The sequence below is a fragment of the Harpia harpyja genome, chromosome 12 (genome assembly GCF_026419915.1).
Source record: "Harpia harpyja isolate bHarHar1 chromosome 12, bHarHar1 primary haplotype, whole genome shotgun sequence".
Lineage (NCBI taxonomy): Eukaryota > Metazoa > Chordata > Aves > Accipitriformes > Accipitridae > Harpia > Harpia harpyja.
Window position 1 is genome coordinate 6,584,271 of NC_068951.1, and position 18,891 is coordinate 6,603,161.

Below are 18,891 nucleotides of genomic sequence, written 5' to 3' on the forward strand. Positions count from 1 at the left end.
TAGAGCAACTTCTCGGAATCGGGGCTGTGTCACCGGCCCCAGCTCTGCAAGGCGCGGGCGGCACCCACCCCGAAGGCGGGACGGGGCGGCCGGGGCGGCCCCGCGACAGCGCCGCGCCCCGGCGGGGGCCCGCCGGGAGGGCCGGGCCCTTTAAGAGCCGCCCTCCCGCCGCCTCCTTCACCCTCTTGAAAATGCCAACTCACAGCACGCGGGGCATGCCGGGAACGCCGCGCCGCACTACACCTCCCGGCATGGCCCGCGATAGGGCGGACCCAGCCGTTTCCTAGGCAACCGCCGGTTGTCCGGGGGAGAGCCCACCGCTCCCCCATCGGGGTGGGCGGGGCAGAACGTCGGCTTTGCCTTCCCATTGGCTAAACGGCGTGCCGTCCTGGGTCGCTATTGGCGGAAGCGAGTAGCAATCGCGGCGGGGGCGGGGGCGGGGCGAGCGCCGGCCGTGCCGGGAGGCGATTGGTCAGGGGTGGGGCCGGTGGGTGGCTGCGTCATGACTCCGCCAGCTGATCCGAGACGGGAGCCGGTGCGCGAGGCGGCGGGGGGAGGCGGCGGCGGCGGCGGCGGCACTGGGTCGGGCCGGGCCGGGCCGGGCCGCAGCGGGGCGGTGGCCCCGGGCCGGGCCGCGCCGGGCAGGTGGGTCCGGCGGGGCCGTGCTGTGCTGGAGCGAGGGTTAAAGGCAGCCGAGCCCCGCGTGGGGTCGCCGGTGTGCCGGGGGTCGAGGGGCCCGGCAGCCCCGTCCGCGCCCCGTAGTCCCGCCGGGGAAGGTCACCTTTCCCCGGGGCAGGGCGGGGGTGGGGTAGGGTGGGGGCGGCGGCTCGGCTCGATGCGACCCTCCTGGGGATCTGCGGGCGACGTCTGGGCCGGGCGGCCTCGTCCCCGGTGGCGGCGGGGCGGGGTGGGGGGGTGGGGGTTGGGACCGGGGTGCGGTCCCCGCTCCGGGGGGTCCTGGTGGGGCGGGCGGGGCCGCGGGCGGGGCCGCCCCGCGACGGGCGGTGGCCGCCCCGGGGGTGACCTTCACTCCGGGACCGGGCTGGCCAGACTTTGACCCGAGGCCGCTACCCGCCGTGGGCACGGACCGGAGCATCCCGGGTAGCGGAGGGGGCGGGAGGTCGGCGGGGTGTCCCGTGGGGCGGACGGGGAGTGAAGGGACCGGCTTTCCCGTGAAGCGGCGCAGGGGGAGATGTCTCCGTTAGTGGGGGAGGGGGAATCGGTTTTACCGAGAGGGGAGACGTTGCGGGGGGCGGGGGGGTGACCCGGTTAAACCGGGAGGGGGGCACTAGCTAAGAGCACAGCGGGTTTTTATTAGCGGGGCGACCTCCCACCGGGGCCCTTCCTGGTGCCGGTGGGATCTGTCGGTGCCGAGAAGGGATGGGGGGAGAGCCCTGTTACCGGCAGGTTCGCCCCCCCGTCAGCCCCCGGTGCCGGCAGGGCCCCGGTGCTGGCGGGGCCGGTGGCTCAGCGGCGGGTGCTGATTCACGGGCCGGCGGGGGTGGAGCAGGGCCGGGACCCGCTCGCTGGAATCCGGACCAGATGTACCCGGCACGCCAGGAATGCTCGGCATCCCCGCCAGGCCCCGCCGCCACCGCCGCTGCGTCCCAGCCGCCGCCACCGGCCCCGCACCGTGAGCCTCCCCGCAGCCCCCCGCCGTGACACCCACCGGGACTCTGGCCTTGCCCCGCCGCCTGCCAAGGCCTGGGGCCAGCCGGGATCCCGAGTGCCTTTGGGGTGATGCTGGCGGGAGGATGATGTGGGGCAGCCACTGCGGTGGCTGACCGGGGCGGGGGGGGTTCTTGAGGCTGTCTGTCCCCACACCGGGGCTGTCTGTCGTCCCCCCCAGCAGGGCTGGAGGCCTGGGGGTTTCCCAGAACTCAATCCACACAGCTGAAACGCTGGGCGGTGTGGGAAAGGGGGTTTTTCCCAGGCGGAGGGGCAAGCAGCGGGGTCCTACACCGGCCCCGGGGTTGGTGTCCTTGTTCTCTGACAAAATGACACGGAAAAAGGCTGCGCTCCCCAAAATTCCCTGGCGGTGGCTTGGCAGCAGCCGCCTGCCAAAGTGTCTTCCCCGGCAGGCGGTGGCTGGCCCCCGGCCAGGTGGGACCCTGCCAGCGCAGATGCCCGAGGTGAGCAGCCGGGGAATGCCTTAACCCCTACCTGCGGTAGCCTCCCTGCCGTGGCCACCGGTCCCTACTGGAGCAGGTTGCCTTATCTGTTATTTTCCGGCAGAAATGGCCTTGATTTCCCTGCCCATCACTCGTGTTTTAAGGCCGGCTGCAGGTGCCGGAGCTGATGCACCGCCTGCTTTGGGTGAGGGATGGGAAGAGTTGAGGTCGGAGCTGCCTCTGGATCCCCTGGGACAGAGGGGGGGATCCTGCAGGATCTCAGCCCTGAGGAGCTTCCTGGTGGGAAGGACAAGGTGGTGGATCAGGACTTGGTGCTGGGGTGGAGGAGAGGAGCAGCTCTGCCGCCTGGGGTGGCTGCTGTGGGTGACGTCTCAGCTCGGCGCGGTTGAATCCTGGCTCTGATCCGTATGTTCCCTTCCCAGGTGCTGCGCCACTGCCTCGCTCCTGGCTAACCAGCACCAGTTCTTCAGTGGCAAGCTTTATGTCCTTCTCTAGTAGCTAAAGCTGCCAGTTGAAGAACTGTTGAATGTAGCCACTCTCGTCTCGTCACCGGGACCCTGGCTGTCAGCCGAACCTGTGCCCTGAGCGACTGGGATGAGCCGGTCCGCAGCGTCCTGTGGATTTGAGGGCTGAGGATGAGCCTGACCAGGATGAAGAAGTCTCCTCGCAGCCTCCAGACGGAGCCTTGGCTGGGGGATTGCCGGGCAGCCCTGCCAGCGGGGCTGTCAAGTGGAGTCCCCCACACTGGTGGGGTGGCACTGAGCTGAGAGATGACTAGAGAAGACCAAAAGAGGCATTAAACTTTCTGTTTTGCTCAATAGTTCAGTTCTAGGAAGTTTGTTGCCTGTGGGGTGCCCAGACCTGCCTGGCAGGAGGGCAGTGGGGGCTGTGGACCCTGCGGGGTGTTGCGAGTGGGGCCATAGCGCCCGAATTCAGTCCCTGTCTGATGCCACGTTGGAGTCCGTGGGTGGAGGGTTGGTTGTTCAGGTCCCCTTGGTTTGTCCCAAGCAAAAGAGGTGACCTGATGCTGGGCGTAGCTTGCTGGACTGACCTGCTGCTGAGCTCAGGAGCAGGATTAGTCCTGCAACATGCCAGGCAGCCCAGAGGAGAGGGCTGGCTCCACACCCACACCGCCCTGGTGCGGGTTGGGGCCGGGCCACAGGGAGTGGGTGACTCAGGGCCGAGTCACGCGTGGCCCCAGACGTCTGTTCCTGGAACCACTGTCCTGCAAGGCTGGGCAGCCCCGTCTGCGGCCAGCCCTGGGGCAGAGCCGGGATTCCAGGTATTTGGAGCTGGCAGCGCTGAGAGGGACCCAGGTGATCCTTGCTGGGCTCCTCCATGGTCCAGGCTCTGCATTGCTGGTGCACAGAAGCAGAAGACTGCCCCAAAGGGGACTTACAAGCTGCTCTCCAAGGATGGAGACCCCCCTGCTTTGCACTGGGCGAGAGGGGAGCTGTATATCCAGCCCTCCTACAGCTCAGTGTGGTGTGAAATGTCTCCATTTGGACCCAGCCAGGGCTCCTGGAGATGCCTCTCCCACGGGAATGCCGGGACCACCGCCTCCCAGTCTGCCTTGGTGGCTGGGAAGCAGAGGAGTGTCTGAACGCTGCTGCTCAGGGCCTGCCAGGAAGAGCATGGTTCGTCCCAGCTCCGAGGACAGGCAGGGAAGAAGGGCCCTGTGCTGAAATAAGTCTGCACAGTCTCAACTAAATCTGCCTGTCCCGGCTCCAGCCACCCAAGGCAGGGCTAGTACCAAATTTTGGCACCCAGCGATGTGCAGAAAGTGGCATTAAGTGGTGGAAGTGGAGCAGATCTGTTGTCCTGGGGTCTGTCCTTCTTATATAAAGCTGCTCTGCTTGGTGTGTGCTTGCTGATGGCTACAAGAAGCTGAGTTTCTTTGGGGTGGTGGTCACCTGGAGAGAGTGGGGCTGCTGAACCCCCTCAGATCGCTCTCTGAGCAGAAAGGACCATGGATGAACACCTCCAGCTTGAGGCAGAGCCAGCCTCTTCCACCGCAGCTGCCCTGCTGCAAGTCCATACAAAATAGCTGGCACCTGCTCACTGCTCAACAAGTCCTGGAGTGCACCGAGGGGGCAAAAAGTTGCGGGGGTGCGTGTGTGCAGGATGCCCGAGGGCAAGGAGGAGCAGCTCCTGGGCAGTGCTCCCCTTCCCACACAGCACAGTGCTGTTGAATCTTGATATGGGGGGGAGCTGCGTGCTCCGGCCACCAGCATCTCTGCCCTTGTGTGCCTCGGTGTAAGGGGTAACGCTTAGATTTGCTGCTTCCTCCTGTCGTTGCGAAGGACTGACCTGCTCTGCTGGAAACCAGTTCTTTTCCCCAGTAAGATGTGGCTATTTCAGGGCAGAGAGTTGCCCTGAGCAGCAGCACCAAGCCCTTGGGGTGAGGAAATGTAAAATGCCATATTTCGGGTCAAATTCATATGTGAGAAGGTGCCAGAGTGCAAGTTTGTGCTTTTAACACAAAACCAGCATTGCAGTATCTCACCTGCTGAGCAAACAGGCTCGGGCTCTGTCTAGCCTGCATTTAATGTAAAAGCAGAAGGGGTTTAGGCTGATAAAGTAAGCGTCCCTGCGGGAACTTGCCCGGCTCTTGGGGCTTACCCTTCCTCCTGCAAAGCCCCATGTGACCGGTGAGTAAGTGCAGTGTTTCCTGTACAAAGCAGAGCTTTGCTCGCTGTTGCCTTGCAAAAATCTAGTAACTCTTTCCCCTAGCATCGAGGCTGTGGTTCCTGCAGCATCTAGCCACCTCCTCGAAGCAGCCAGCATGGAGGGACATGGCAGGAGAGGGGATGCTGACCGGGGCTGGGATTTCTCTGCTGGAGGCTGGCTGCTGTCAGGGGGTGGGAAGTGCTCGCTGCAGCAGCTAATGCAATATTCAAGACAGCTGTAGCAATGCCAGCAGGTGCTGCTCGCTCAGAGGTCAGATGGCAGCCCTCTGTCCTTAGGGGTAGGGTATTTCATGCGAGTTCCTGCACACAGACTATATCTAGTTCCCAGCTGGGAGAGGAGCTTGCCTCGGTCACAGCTCCCCTTGCTGGGAAAATGTGCTTTTGCAAAGTAGAAGGTCAGCGTGACCGGTGTGCTGGATGAAAGCTCCCTGCCAACAGCCAGTGAGAAAAGCAGGAGGGGTTAGTGGCTCTGTGAATGTCTGGCTGCTTCTGCCTGCTCAGACCCTCAGCTGAGCTCCGTCCAGCCCATGGGCATCCTCCTTGTACCCAGCCCAGCAGATCCCCATGCAGAAGAGAGGGAAAAGCGCTGCTTCGCTTTGCCCCAGCATGCAAGCGAGCAGCCAAGGGCTGTCTGCAAGCACAAAATGCAGGCGCTGGGTTCAGCTTTGCTCATGATTTTATTTCTCTTGTGCCAGGATGGGAAGATGTGGAGCTGTTAACACTTGGTTGACTCTGTGCCCCTCACAGCAGGGCACCTACTGAGCTTGGGTTTCTGCCAGCGAGGGCATGTTGCAGATGTCCCAGGCCCTGCAAATGAGAGGTACTTTGGGGATTTGCAGTAACTCATCTTGACTTTAGATCTCTTAGTGGACTCTGCTGGCATGGGGAATGCAGCACAGAGTTGCCCACCAGCTCAGTCAGGTTGTCACTTACTCTGCTTCTTCTTTAGAGATTTGTTTCCCTGAGTATAAAACTTCTGCAATCAGAGACACCATGGGGTCACAGTTCAGGCTGGCAGCTGCAGTCACGGAGCCATCCCTGAAAGGGAAAGCGGAAGAATGTAGATCTCTTCAGTGTACATAACTCAGCACGGTAGCATCCCTGTGGCACCCTGGCTGGAGGCCAGCTGTATTTTGGAGGGCTCGGGGCAGGGTGGCTGGTACTGCAGGGTGCACGGGAACTTGTGGCAGATCGCCTGACGCTGCTGGGAGCTGGGCACCGAGCCTGGGAGCAGTGGGGCAGAGGGAGAGGAGACGTGTCCCAGGCTCTCTGCCCAGCTGGTGTCTTCATGGAAGCTCATCCTCTTCTCCTTCCCTGCCCTGCTTTGGTTTTCTCTGAAACCATCTCACTGCTGGTTCAACGGCCAGCAGTTGCCTGTGGTGCGCAGCCATGGGAGGTGATGTGGAGCCTCTGCGGGAGCTCTGCAGGCCATAAGGGAGAGGAGACCGTGCCCTGTTCCCAGGGTGCTGCCACGTCGGGGCACAGACTGGCCACGGATTCACTCACCTGATGTAAAAGATCAGGAACTTCTGTTGTTCCAGGCTGCCCTTCACAACAGTGTCCGTGTATCCCTTCCCGCAGCCTGCGAGAGAGAGCGTCGCAGCCTGCTCGGGGAGCCCTGGTACAGCAGCTGCCACCCATCCCACCTCAGTGCCATCACAGGTAGGAGCAGAGGGGACAGTGACTAGCTGCCACAGGGCTGGGGAGCTGGCATGAAGGCCCTGGACAAGTAGAACTGACCCAGAGGTGCAAGGCTGCATCATGATCCCAAGCTTCTCCTTGGCTTGGAGAGGGAAATTCTTCCTCCTTCGTGACTTCTAAGCCACGAGAGATCGTCAAAGAACGAGAGCTCTGGGTAACCTTCAGGCCCAGAGCTCAGAAACAGGGTTCACAAATTTGCCATGGCAGCCAGTCCAAAACCTGAGCTGCTTCAGGTAAACTCTACAACTGCTGTCTTGTTACATCCACCCAGCTGGTGGATGAGCAAATGGGCTAGAAAGCAGTTCAACTGTTCCCATCTCTCTGCCCCCTCCTACCTGCATAGCGGATGGTTTTCCCAACCATTGTGGTCCAGAAGAAGGGAACAGTGTGCAAATCCTTGTCTTTTTTCAGCATGTTTAAGGCAGCAGTGTGACCTGTGATGAACCAGCAGAGGAAATATTTTTCTTGTAGGTCCTCCAAGTGCCCCCTGCCTCTTGTTATCCTGGTGTCCCTTCTGCCCCATTCCCTCCATGCCCATCTCCGAGGGAAGCTGGAATGCGAGGCAGCTGCACTGTCTCACCATGGGCCTCAGCCACCTGTTGGTGATGGATGCTGGACCGGTCCCCGTTGAGCAGCGCTACAGGAAAGGAGACCACATCTCCCGCAGCGAAAACATTTGGGATGTTGGTTTGCATGCGCTAATGGGACAAAAAGCAATTAGTGCAATGAAGAGAGGGAAGGGATTGGGTGTGGACCAGGGATACTCAGTTGGCACTTACCAGATCCACCAGGATGGCACCGCTGTCATCTCTGGCGATGGAGGTGCCCTTCAGAAATGCTGAGTTGGGGAACACCCCTGCAGGGAGAGGAGCAAGGACAAAGCTCTGCAAAGGCAGGGAGGAAACTTGGCCTCGGCCCTACAGCAAGCACATGCCCATGGTGCCTGTTCAGCCTGCTTGGAGCAGAGCAGCTCGTGGCAGTGACAAGTGCTTGGGCTGGTTCTGAGCTAATCCAGGGGCAATAAAACCAGGGCCCAGAACAAGGCGTGCTCTGAGAATGCAGCAGTGACCTACGGAGCTCAGCAAGTGTGCCGAAGTTATACTGAGAGCGTAAGTAGCTCCTTTCCTCCTGCCAAGTGTTTGCTCATGGGCTGCTGCCTTTCTCCAGGTGTTTGGGGCCAAGAGGACAGGCTGGATGATAACAGAGCGGGAAAGAGACTGCAGGGAACTGTGTCCTGGGAATGAACTGTGATGTTCTGGGCTTGCTGGCTGTTTTCCCCATTCGCAAAGCTGCCTCCCTCTCCCAACTAGGGTCTCTTACCTATTCCCACCACGACCACATCTGCAGGTAGTTTCTCTCCACTGGCAAGAACAGCCTCTGCGACCTAGGAAGCAAGCAGGAATCATTAACAGAGAGTTAAAAACTCTGTCCTAATTCCTGCAGCCTCCCTGCTGCCTCATTCTTTGCTGTCTTTTTTCTTCCCCAGGTTCAGATCACCTTGTTCAACTAACGCTTGTTGCCAGGAATGTAAGAGAAAAATCACACTGTTGTCCCTGGGATATGAACACATATTGGTGCCATCTGAGCCCAGAGTTGTGCTCAATGAAAATAAATGTGAGGGTCTAGATGTGGGAGAGGAAAGCCTAGATGTAGGCACTGTGTTATACCTCAGTTTGGGTTTTTTCCCCCTAAAATTAGCAGTTCAGGGATCACAATGGCATGACTGACCTTTCCATCCTTTCCTTTCAGCTCACAGAGTTCTGTTTTCATGTAAAACTTCACCCCCCTATTTTGCAGCATCTGAAAAGGAAGAGGAAGCTGGTTTGAGTATTCACTAGGAAATTCCAGGCTGTACTGCTGTAAAAACAGCCATACCCAGCCAAAACCCAGGCAGGCAGCTTAGCTGCTGCTTCAGGCTGCAGAGAGGTTTCATTTGTGTCCCTGGCTGGTGCAGGGTGCCTGGAAGGGCTTCGCTCTGCTGTCCTGGTCAGGACTGATGTGTCAGGTGGGTCTAGGATGAAGCAGCAGGCCTTGGAGACGAAGCTGAGCTGGGAAGTGTGACGCGTGTGTGACGGAGGTTGGGACCAGCTATGTGTGCAGAGCTCCTTCAGTGAACTGTGTGTGAGAAAGGTGGCTGGGCACGCAGGGTTATGACTCAGCGTGGGGGCTGGATTTCCTGGGCTGTTGCAGGTCACAGGGCTGCTTGGCTAGCATGCGTTCTCCATCCTAGAAATTAGCACCAGGTTCTCCTAACCTTCATGGCGACACCTCCAACCTGCGGACCCAGTGCATTCTGGAGAGGGAACTCCTTTTTTTCCACCACTGAGATGGCACCAGCCTTGTCTGAGAGGAAGGCAGCTATCTCCATTCCTGCAGGGGAAAGGCATGTCCAAGGTAAGCCTGCTGCAAGCATGAACCTGCACCCTGCTCCTTGGAAATCTTTTCCCCTTCCAGGAGGGGAGAACAAATCTGATGTATTGCCAGTACTTAACTGCTCTTCTATGCATTTCTGGGCTGAGGTATTTAGCTCCCCCCATTCTTTGCTCTCATGCACTACGGACCTCGATATTAGGAAATGCAAAGAACAGCTCCTGGTTGTGTACAAAATAACTCCCTTTCTCTGCCTTTACCCCCTCACTTTCCCAATGCTTCTGGGGAATCCAGCTCCTCTGAAGGACGGTGACCTTTTCATAAGGCACATTTCCCTCTGTCCATGTCCAGAAACTGTTCATAGCTCTCAAAATTTCTGGCTATCAGAGCAGAGAGTGAGTGCGTGCTGTGTAACACATATCCCCACCAGCTACAGGGCTCTGGGAAGGAACCCAGCCAGGTAGTGAATGAACATCCCTTCCCCTAGGGCCTCTAGTTAATCTGCAGACGCAGCAGAAGTGGGTTTCAAGGCTATCACTGATGACTTGATACCCACTCCAGCCTGGTACCTATGAATGAAGCTCCTACGATCACCAGATTCTTCCCAGTTGCCAGCTCTAAGATCTTGCTAGAGTCTTCAGGGGTTTGGAGAATGCACACATTCTGCAGGTCTGCACCTGGGACTTTGAGGAAGCTGGAGCTGAAAGAGAGAGAATCCAGATATGTCTCATGATGAGAAATGAAACAGAAAGAATGAGAGGGAAGCACAAACCCATGCAATCTCTTGGCTGTGTCATCCCATCCTGTCCTTTCAGCTCATGTCCTACCACCTCCCTCTCACACACCTCTAGAAGACCTCCACACCCCAATGTTGACCCATCTTGTCCTGTCTAAAATTTTGTGTGTGGTAAATGCTTTGTGCACTCACTGGCTGCCTGTTGCAATGAGCAGCCGATTGTACTTCTGAGAGGACCCATCCATGAAGCAGACCTTCTGCTTCTGGAAATCCACCGACACTGCCTGCAGGAGAAAGGAGGCAAAGATCAGACAGGTACCTCTGGTCCACTGGTGTCCTGCCGCATCAATCCGTTCTGCTTGCCTGCAACTGTGTGCCCTATTCCTGGACACTCATGTGAGATGAGGAATGCTGGGGTCCTCTCTCTCACCTCCTACAGGTCTTAGGCTTTAGGAGCACTAAGTATGACAGCACGAAATCTAGGTTCCTCTAAAGGGTGTGCAGAAGGCTAGTTTCAAGGGTCACCCTCTTCGCATGTGATGGGCACATCTGTCCATGGGGAGCCCAGATCAGTTTTACATCCAAGGCATGCACACCATCCCTAGCACTGGCCTTGGAATGCTGTCCTAGAGGATAATGTGTGTACTTAGGCAGAGCCTTAATTTCTATAAATGTAGCGCTGTGCCTGCAGGTGTGGGCATCCCCTCCCCATGGCAGGAACAGGACCACCCATTGAGGACTGAGCTCAGCTGCTTTCGTACCTCTTTTTCCATCCAGAACTCTATGCCGTGAGCATCAAGGAATTCAGGTTTCCTCAGGTAGATGTCCTCAGCTTTCAAGTTCATTTCCTGGAAACAAAACAGAAATATGAAATAAAGCACTTCTTACAGACAGCAATACTCTTGCAGTGTTTGCCGGGAAGTAAATTTGCATAAGAGGTAAATTTTGCATTAGTAAATCACAGGTCCCCACACTGCCCCATCTCCATCATCTTCTTGTACCCCCTCAGAAAGACCCATCAACTCAAACTCTAGTTGGAAGAACTCAGTGAAAGGAGATAAAACCATTAGCTTATGGTGGACTCTGATCAAAGACTTTCTGGGAGGAAGAAGTGAGATGTTAGCTGGAAATTATACCCTATCAGCACTCCTGCTTTGCCAGAACATCTCACTCAATTGCTCAGTCTGGTCCTGAATGTGGGCCATGTCCCTAATACACACGTGGTACCCAGGCACAGTCCTGCCCTTCTCACATACGAACCTTGGTCAGTTTGGACTTGTCATATGGAACATGTTTCTCTTCGGTGACCATGATGATCCTGCCAGTAAAGCCCTCTTGGCGAAGTGTCTCTGCACACACCAGGGCAGCCACACCTACAAGAGATGCTCATCTCAGCCCTCTTACACGTCACTATGGAGTAGGAGGAAGAAGGCAAGTCCTCCCTGGAGAAGAGAGTGACAGCTCACAGCATATGTTGGGAAGGGCACAGCACAGACCACTTCACTGACCTCCCCCCAGAAGCAGCATCGTCTCCCGGTTGAGAAGGCATCGCTTGCTTGTGTCCTTCACCCTCAGGCTGCTTTCAAGATCCTAGAAGAAAACGAGAAATGCCGAAATCATACGTAGCCCAAGGTGCTGCTTGTGCTTAGTCACAGCAGGTAAGGTCAGTACCTTCTTTTTTGCTGTAACAAACACCTTTCCATCTTCCACTGTTACCTGAAGAGGTGAGAGTACATTTAAGTGCTGCATTCATGAGGTTGTGGTAGGAGCTTTCCTGGGAGGTTCTGGTCCAGTGGGCCATCTGTCTCAGATACACCAAGAGTGACTTGTAGGGATCTTGGATGTCAAATGATGCTGAGGAGCTCATGAGCTTTTCTCCTCACCCTAAGAGCACTCAGGAAGAGGTGTAAATCCTTTTTTCTTTCCAAAAGAGCTGTGCTGGCTATGAGGGATACCAGGATGTATGGCATCACCTTTGATTGAATGGAGTTTTAGGATGGGGAGTTACATGATCCCAAGAAACCATCCCATGTGTTGTAGCTCTGCGTGACCTGGACCACAGAGCTGTGGCCAGGGCAGGGTGCTTTCAGTTGGTGTCAGGGACACGGAGCTTGTGAGAGTGAATGAATGCGAGTGGTATGGAGGACATGGCCCAAGCTGGGAGGAGGAAGAGACAAGAAGTCACCTTAAAGCAGGGAAGACAGTCCAGAGAAGGGTATTCTTCAATGTCTCCAGTTTTGATGTTAAAGCAGGCGCCATGCCAGGGACAGCGCAGCCTCTCCCTTTTCAAGACTCCTGCAATAGAAAAGCCCCCCCACAACTGGGTGGTGAGACCTGACCTCCCTGATATGGCTTCTCCCCCTTGCCCAGAGCCAGGGTTACCTTTGCTGAGCGGGGCACCGTGGTGGGGGCACTTGCTGCCCAGGGCTCTGAACTCCTTCTTGTTCCTCACCAGCAGCACCGGGTAGCCAGCCACCATCACGTCCCAAAGCCTGCGGGAGAGGTGGAGAGGTGGGCACCCTGGGGAGCCGAGGCTCAGCCCCTCACTGCTCCCTCAGCCAACAACATGGTGGCTGCCAACATGGCGGCCGCCAACATGGCGGCCACCAACATGGCGGCTGTTGCCATGGCGGTGCCACCCCTGCTGCCTGCAGGCCTCACGGCAGCAGGCCGGGACCGGGTACTCACTCTCCATCCCCAACATCTGCCTCTTTGCAGACCTCGGTGGTGATGGTGTCGTCGCCGTCCATGCCGGTGGCTGCGGGCAAGCAGAGGGAAGGGTCGGCTGCCATGGGTGCTGTCGCCTGTAGGCATTGTCTTTCGCACCTTGGCAGACAATCCTCCCCGTGCACCCTTGTGCCATCACTGCAAAATCCCACCCCAAAATGCAGGGCCACCGCCGCCCCACCTGGGAGCAGGTCAGCATCAAGGGGTCCCAAACTCCCGGTACAGCAGGAAAAAAAACTCAGTCAGAAAACACACATTTCCCCCCTTTTTTGTGTCCAAACCTAAAGCCTGTTCCTCTGTCCTCTTCTCCTCCAACTTAACCCGCTTTTTGTTTTCAGCCCTGTGTCCCATTAAACTCAACTGCAGCGCAGGGTGAGTGAGCAAATACAACTAATGACCATTGTAAATAAATACAATTATTCATGGCAAGGTGCTGCTGCCATATCCCATGGCCACCCCAAATCAGGGTCTGAAGAGCTGCTTCAGCCTCTCCGAACTCTCTCCAACATTTGTGCAGAGATGTTATTCATGGTAATTGCCACGAAAGCACTAATCCCTGCCCAAAATGCCTCCTGGGCTAGAAAAGAGCCAAAAATCTTGGTCGTTAGCGCTGTCCCTGACTTAGCAATCAGCTGAGAGGCTGATTAGAAATCTCCCTCTCTTTTGGAGGAAGAAAGCAAGAAATGGAGCAGAGGAACGTCGTTCGAGGCAGGTTTCCATGCTGGGTGGTGACTTGCTCCTGCAAATCCCCACCACGCCGCTGCCCCGCTCCCGGGTCCCTTAGGAGAAACATCAGCAGGTACTCACCCAATCCCACCGTGGGGGGCTCAGGCACCCGTCCCCGGAGTCAGAAAGCCACCACCGCTGCCGTCTGCGAGTTTCTTCTCCGCAGAGGTGACACCCTCGCGTCTCACTGCAAGTGCTCTCCCTGCCGCCAGCCCACGGCTGGGTGATGCTCTCCCCGACTTGCACAACGTCTCCGTCCTTCAGCAGATGCATCTCCTGGAAGCGGCTGCCTGCCAGCAAGTCTTATCTGATTTCTCCAACCGGTCTGTGCCTAATTAAGTGTATTTTGCTCAGGTTTAGAATTGCAAAAGAATTAAGAGCACTTAGGAATTATGGCACAGGTGTGGTCTAAAGACCAGGTGCATTGCATGCAGTGTGAACAGAAACTTGAGTGGATGCAGTGACATTCTGCTGTGGCTTCCCATTGCCCCTTTTCTTGATGGAAAGCGCTCTAGCTCAGTGCAACGTATTTTTGCAGCGCTCTGGAATGATATTACTATTTTTTATATATTTCAATAACATTTAAAACTATTTAATTTCATCTTTTGCTAAGATCTCTCTCCATTGATTTTAAGGAACACGAAGCGGTCAGCACCTCTGCACGTGCATTACATCCCAGCTCTGCTTCTGGTTCATTCTGCTGATGTCCAGGCACATGGTCTCATCGTCATTTGGTCCCTGACGGATGTCACCAAGCAGCGTGCTCCTTGCTGTACTATTTTTGGAACAGAGTGGGAGCTGCAAAAAACTGGGAGTAACGCCTACGCTGTTTGCGTCTACTCCAGTTCTTGTCTCTGTTTCACAGTCAATATATTTCACAACCTTGAAATAATGCCTCAAAATTTAGGGGTGGAAAAGTTACTATCAGTGTGCTTCCATCATCTCCCTTGCAGAACCGGAGCTTTGCATTGACGGGCTTTCTGCCACGCAGCACGTTCCCAAATCCAGTGTGGGAAGGGGAGGATAAAAATCCTTTGGTGGGCATGGCCCAGAGAAGAGACATGCACAGGGATGCTCTGTAAGTGCAAGCTGGCTGATTTGCGAAGCAGCTCGCTTTGTCGGACCCTCCAAGCCATGAGCGTACTTTCTTTTAGTGCCGGGTGCCGTGGTGCTGCCGTGTAAGGAGTGATCTTAGCCCATGGGCAATGCACGCCCATGATGGGCGCAGGTGTGAGGTATTTTCTCACAGTGCCAACAAGCAGCTTTTGGGCTCTGCCTTCCTGGCCAGGAGCCTGAATATGAAGCAATTTGGCTGCCGAACGTCCCTGTTTAAACTCTCTGTAATTATTCCCCAGAAGCGCATTCCCACGTGGAGAAGCAGCAGCCCTCGCGGAGACATTCTCTGACTCAGCAGAAATCCCTGAAAAACATTGTTTGCTTATGGATGAAAGCTGCAGCGCGCCGGCAAAGTGGCAGGTACGAAGATGGTACGAAGATGTGCAGCTGTGGGAGGCTTCGGGACGAGCCAGACGGAGCTCGGTCCTGTGCACTGGCATCCACATTGCGGGGCTCAGCAGCTAATTCGGCTGCTGGATGCTGCTGGATGCAGCCGAGCAGCCACGGAAGGGCTTTTATAAAATGCAAAGGGATAAAGGCAAAACAAAATGCCCATTTCTGATAGGGCCAAAGATGATGGCAAAGGGTAGAAAGTTGAAAAGGGCACTGGATGTAAGAGGAAAGGTTCAGGTTAGCTGCAGGGGTGCTGTGTTACTGCATCTCTGAGAGCCAGCACCTAGGAACACACGGTATGGCCTCGAGGGATTCAGGCAATGGGATGGTATTGGAGGCAGGTTTTTGGAAAGATGACCTGTAAGCATCTTTTGGCCCTTTGTTAGGTAACCCAGAGATAGATGCTCAGTGTGGCTAAGACCTTTGCTTGTAACACACAGCAGGATTAAACATAGGAAGGAAGAGAGCAAAAGGAAGCAGTGCCCTCAAACGCGAGCAGAGCCCAGGTAGGCATCGGAAATCTCTGACCAGACCTGCTGCCTGCATTGGTGCTGGCTCACAAGAGCTGCTGAGCTGACCTCATATTTTATTAGGTATCTTCACTTTTGCTGTGTCTCTCCAGTGTTGTCAGCACACCAGAAAATTCAAGTTTAGAGGCGAAGATTTAAGGGGGGTAGCTCTCCTCCCTTCAAGTCCCTGCTACTGTCAGCTGGTGTAGCACATTTTTTCATGCCGTAATGCAGCTGTGGCTGTGTGGATGCATCCTTGTCCCACCTTCACTTGGCCCCAGCTTGCTCAGGTCAGGGTCCTTCCCTGCTCTAGCAGACCTGCTGATTTTAACCAAGCGCTACCCACAGAGCTGAATGTTATTGAAGACTGTTCAGGCACAGGAAGAGGAAGCGAGGTAAAAACTGCAGCAGAGCTAAAATGATTAATGGGACACCGCTCTCAGAACAGCTTGGTTTGTGATATTAATAACAAGAGAATTCAGGAGGGAACCTAACCTGTTCCAAGTTGCGGAGCCAGCAGCAGCAGGAGACGTAGTTAGGAAGCTCCTGTGCTTATATTCCTAATGCAGGAGGAATCGGGTGGGCTTAGCAACGTGTGGTGCTGCACGGAGTGGGTGTAGGGGCTGAGACGTGCTTCCACCTTGCAGGGCTCATTCTGAACCTGTCTGAATTGCAAAAAAAGCATGTGGTCATAAATACATCATGATGTAACCAGAAAGCAGACAGATATCCATAAAAAATTACTTAAGCTTGAGAATGGTGAACTATACAGGGAAAAAAAAATGTTTATCCCACAAGGGAGGAAGACATGGAAAAGGAAATTTTTAGTGGGAAAGAATTTGCTTATAGGGTAAGAATAATTATATATGCTGTTTCACGTTTTCTTCCTAAATATGTATGTCTGGTGGTGGTGAGAGATGGGATACAGGCTGGGCAGACACCTGGCCCCACATTTCACTGTTCACCACAAGGAAAGAATGAACTTGAATAACTAATTAGGAACTTACTAATAGCAGCAGATAAACAATTCAGAAAGTAGACAAATTTGGGGCATTTCAGCTACTGAAAGCAGAGGAGAAATATAAGGAACTGCCTATGCTGCTGTGCTTGAAGGGGTTTTGCCAGTCAATGTGTCTGCCCATGGAATTTTTTTTTTTATCCTACAGCATACCTGTGCAACTGGGGTGAGAAGGAGAGAGCACATCCTTTGTGCAACCAGATCACGGCAGCTGGTCCAGCCCAAGCCCCTGAGAGACAACTGAGCCTGCAGCATCCTTAGGGACGCTGTACTGTTGTCACAGGTTTCTCCTACAGGTCCCTTGTGCCAAAACCTGAGAAAAAAATACTTCCAGTCCTGGGAAAAAGGAAGAAGGCCAAAAGCAAGAGCATCCAGAGCAATCTGCCATGGGGTTGTTTATTATGTGGGCAAAGCAGGCTCTGCCTGGGTGGCTCTGGCTCTTGGGTAAGGGGGGCATTCCTGCACGCCAGGCTGCAGAAGGCAGCGTGCTGTGCCTGGCCAGGCAGCGGCCAGCAGCTGGTACCAGAGCATCCCAGTGCTGTGAAACTCCCAGGAGACACTGATTATTCAAGGAATGATCTCAGGAAGGATGACCAACCTGGACAGCAGGACACCTGCAGGGCTGGTCAAAACTCTTGGGGGAGGGAAGGGAAGAGTCTTCCCCTCGGGAGGCTGAGCTCACAGGTTTGAGCAGGGTGAATAGATGGGCTGTGGCGCAAAGCCGGATGATTTCCTCTGCCAGATAAGATCAAGTCCTGAGGTCAGTGGTTAAGTGATGCACACTTTGGCATTTCTTGCATTAAATCCTGGAGGGGGGGGGGGGGTGTGAAATGGAGCTAGGGGCTGGGGAAAAAGGTAGTTAAAAACTCTCTGTGCTGTCGGTGCCAGCAGAAACCCTTCTCCTGCTCACCATGCTTGCAATGACTAATGTGCCTTTGTCCTGTGGCTATGGCGAGTATATCCCCAGGTCCACCTGGAGAATATCCAGCTTCCACATCAGGAAGGTGTTTCTGGCTGGAAGGGGTGGACGCTCTTGTTTGCATTGATTTCAGCTGTCTTCACAGCTACCTCTGCAATGCCTGGGCATGCTTTGCCATACCCAGCGTGCATTTTGCACAGTAGATCCTTTCATAACTCTGGAGTTATAGACTTTCTGAATGAAAATGTGCATATATAGAGTAAAGCATTCCTATATCGTCTGACTTTTTATGACATAGCAGATAGAGTAGTGACACACTTTAGAGAAGGATGAAGACAACAGCTAATTAAAGTTTGGAAACCAAGCTGCTTGATTTGTTTGAGATCTTGGACTCCTCAAATTATTTTAGGTGTGATCCAGGTCTGGCATAAGATGAGCAGATGGGCTTTATGCCTCCCTGGCTGGAAAGCGGCAGATTAAGGGAGCAAGGCTTTCCAAAAACAAGAGCATGACTTTTGCCAGAAGAACTTTGCCGTGTCAGAAGCTCCCACATGTGTTGGCTATGGCGAGCCCCCGGCTGTGCTCAGGCGCAGAGTGGGCTCCTCCTTGTGCAAGGGATGGCAGATCTGCGAAAGTACACCCAAACCCCCATCCAGGAGTAGTGGGGAGCATCTAAGGGAGGACACAGTTTATCTGGCAGAATTCATATGGGGGATTATCAACAAACTGCCAGCTCTTTATTGTGGAAAATGGGTTCTCCCACCCAGAGAGAATGGGTTCTCTCTGCTGCAGAGAAACTCCAACCTGTGAAAGGGAGAAAAAAACTGTCCAGCTATTGAAAAAACTGCTGTACACTCCATTTACACCCCTGCTGTCGGATTAGCTGTGGTCCCCACGGCATTACGGGATGGATGTAGGCACGTCCTTGCTGACATCTGGAAGGAGTCCCCTGCCTCGCTGGGAGCAGGCACCGGCAGCGACCCATCACCAGGCTGAGCTGCCTCCCTGCAAAAAATGAGGTCGTTCGGGGACTGTTGGAAAACTTCTCGAAATTTAGGTGAAAAAGGCAATATCTCCAAATAAGGTGTGAATGAAGAGTCCCATCAGATCGGGCTGCTCTTCCCAGCTCTCCAGCGAGCGTGCAGGGACCTCTGGTGGCAGCTGTGCCCTGGAGCTCCTGTCCCTGCTCTTCTGTACGGCTTCTTTTGGGACAAGTCTGGCCTCCGAGCCTCTGGGACATGGCTGAATATTTGGCTTAATCTGGTGTCAAGGGACCTGTTTGGAACTGGGCTTGGAAGTCTCCAGCTCTAAAACCATTCCTGCTTAATGCCATTGCTGCAGAGGAAGGGAGAAAAGGAGAAAAGGCTGGAAAAAGCTTGTAAGAAACCACTGTCTGACGGCAAGTCCTGGTAAAATTAAAGTAAAATCTGGGCTGAAAGTATCCAAAAAGTACTATGTATGTAGCTGTTGCTAGTGCTCTCTAGCAGTGGGATCAAAGCCCCTGAACCAGAGTCTCAGTTAATCACGGCTTAAATTCCTCCCTTGCAGAAGTGGCAGGTAAAAGCTCTCCACTGTCCAGAAACATTTTAACTATTCCTGTCCCTGACCCAAGCCTGGCCAAATGTTCCTCTTTAGAAGAATAACACCGTGAATGGAGGAGCCCCTGGGACAAACGGGGCCAGGCTTGCAGGCGTTTCATGGTCTGGGACTTACCTGCAGGCAGGTGAAGGGCAAGGTTGTCACCGCAGAAAGGAGCAGCCGAGATTTCTGAGGCTAAAACACTGCAGACGAGTCCTCATTAGGAATCATCTCTCTGCAATTTTATACTGCAATTAATTGTTAAACGATTTTTCT

At 55.0% G+C, this 18,891-nt stretch overlaps 1 protein-coding gene and 2 long non-coding RNA genes across 6 annotated transcripts; 1 reads left to right on the forward strand and 2 right to left on the reverse strand.

Moving 5' to 3' along the window:
• The first annotated feature begins 549 nt into the window (after window positions 1-549).
• Window positions 550-2,952, forward strand: LOC128149279 (uncharacterized). Its single transcript, XR_008237595.1, has 2 exons — window positions 550-645; window positions 2,555-2,952. It is a non-coding gene; the product is annotated as an uncharacterized LOC128149279 (long non-coding RNA).
• A 2,534-nt stretch (window positions 2,953-5,486) lies between these two features.
• LOC128149334 (apoptosis-inducing factor 3-like) lies at window positions 5,487-13,922 on the reverse strand. Of its 3 annotated transcripts, XM_052804420.1 has the most exons (19): window positions 13,164-13,922; window positions 12,318-12,387; window positions 12,012-12,121; window positions 11,815-11,924; window positions 11,301-11,345; window positions 11,138-11,219; window positions 10,890-11,002; window positions 10,391-10,477; window positions 9,822-9,913; window positions 9,463-9,593; window positions 8,778-8,893; window positions 8,252-8,323; window positions 7,844-7,907; window positions 7,303-7,379; window positions 7,104-7,221; window positions 6,859-6,957; window positions 6,329-6,404; window positions 5,756-5,860; window positions 5,487-5,629 (listed from the first exon to the last, which is right to left on the reverse strand). In XM_052804420.1, the coding sequence occupies exons 2-19, from the start codon at window positions 12,377-12,379 to the stop codon at window positions 5,578-5,580; spliced, it is 1,611 nt and encodes a 536-aa protein (XP_052660380.1). In that variant the 5' UTR covers window positions 12,380-12,387; window positions 13,164-13,922; the 3' UTR covers window positions 5,487-5,577. The 3 variants fall into 3 exon arrangements, 2 of the variants coding, with proteins under 2 accessions (XP_052660380.1, XP_052660381.1); XR_008237612.1 differs by lacking the exon at window positions 6,329-6,404; XM_052804421.1 differs by lacking the exons at window positions 5,487-5,629; window positions 6,329-6,404 and having other exon boundaries at window positions 5,756-6,328.
• A 468-nt stretch (window positions 13,923-14,390) lies between these two features.
• Window positions 14,391-18,859, reverse strand: LOC128149336 (uncharacterized). 2 transcript variants are annotated; one of them, XR_008237614.1, is made up of 4 exons: window positions 18,751-18,859; window positions 16,272-16,431; window positions 15,596-15,765; window positions 14,391-14,502 (listed from the first exon to the last, which is right to left on the reverse strand). It is a non-coding gene; the product is annotated as an uncharacterized LOC128149336 (long non-coding RNA). The 2 variants fall into 2 exon arrangements; XR_008237613.1 differs by lacking the exon at window positions 14,391-14,502 and having other exon boundaries at window positions 15,347-15,765.
• Window positions 18,860-18,891: the final 32 nt, after the last annotated feature.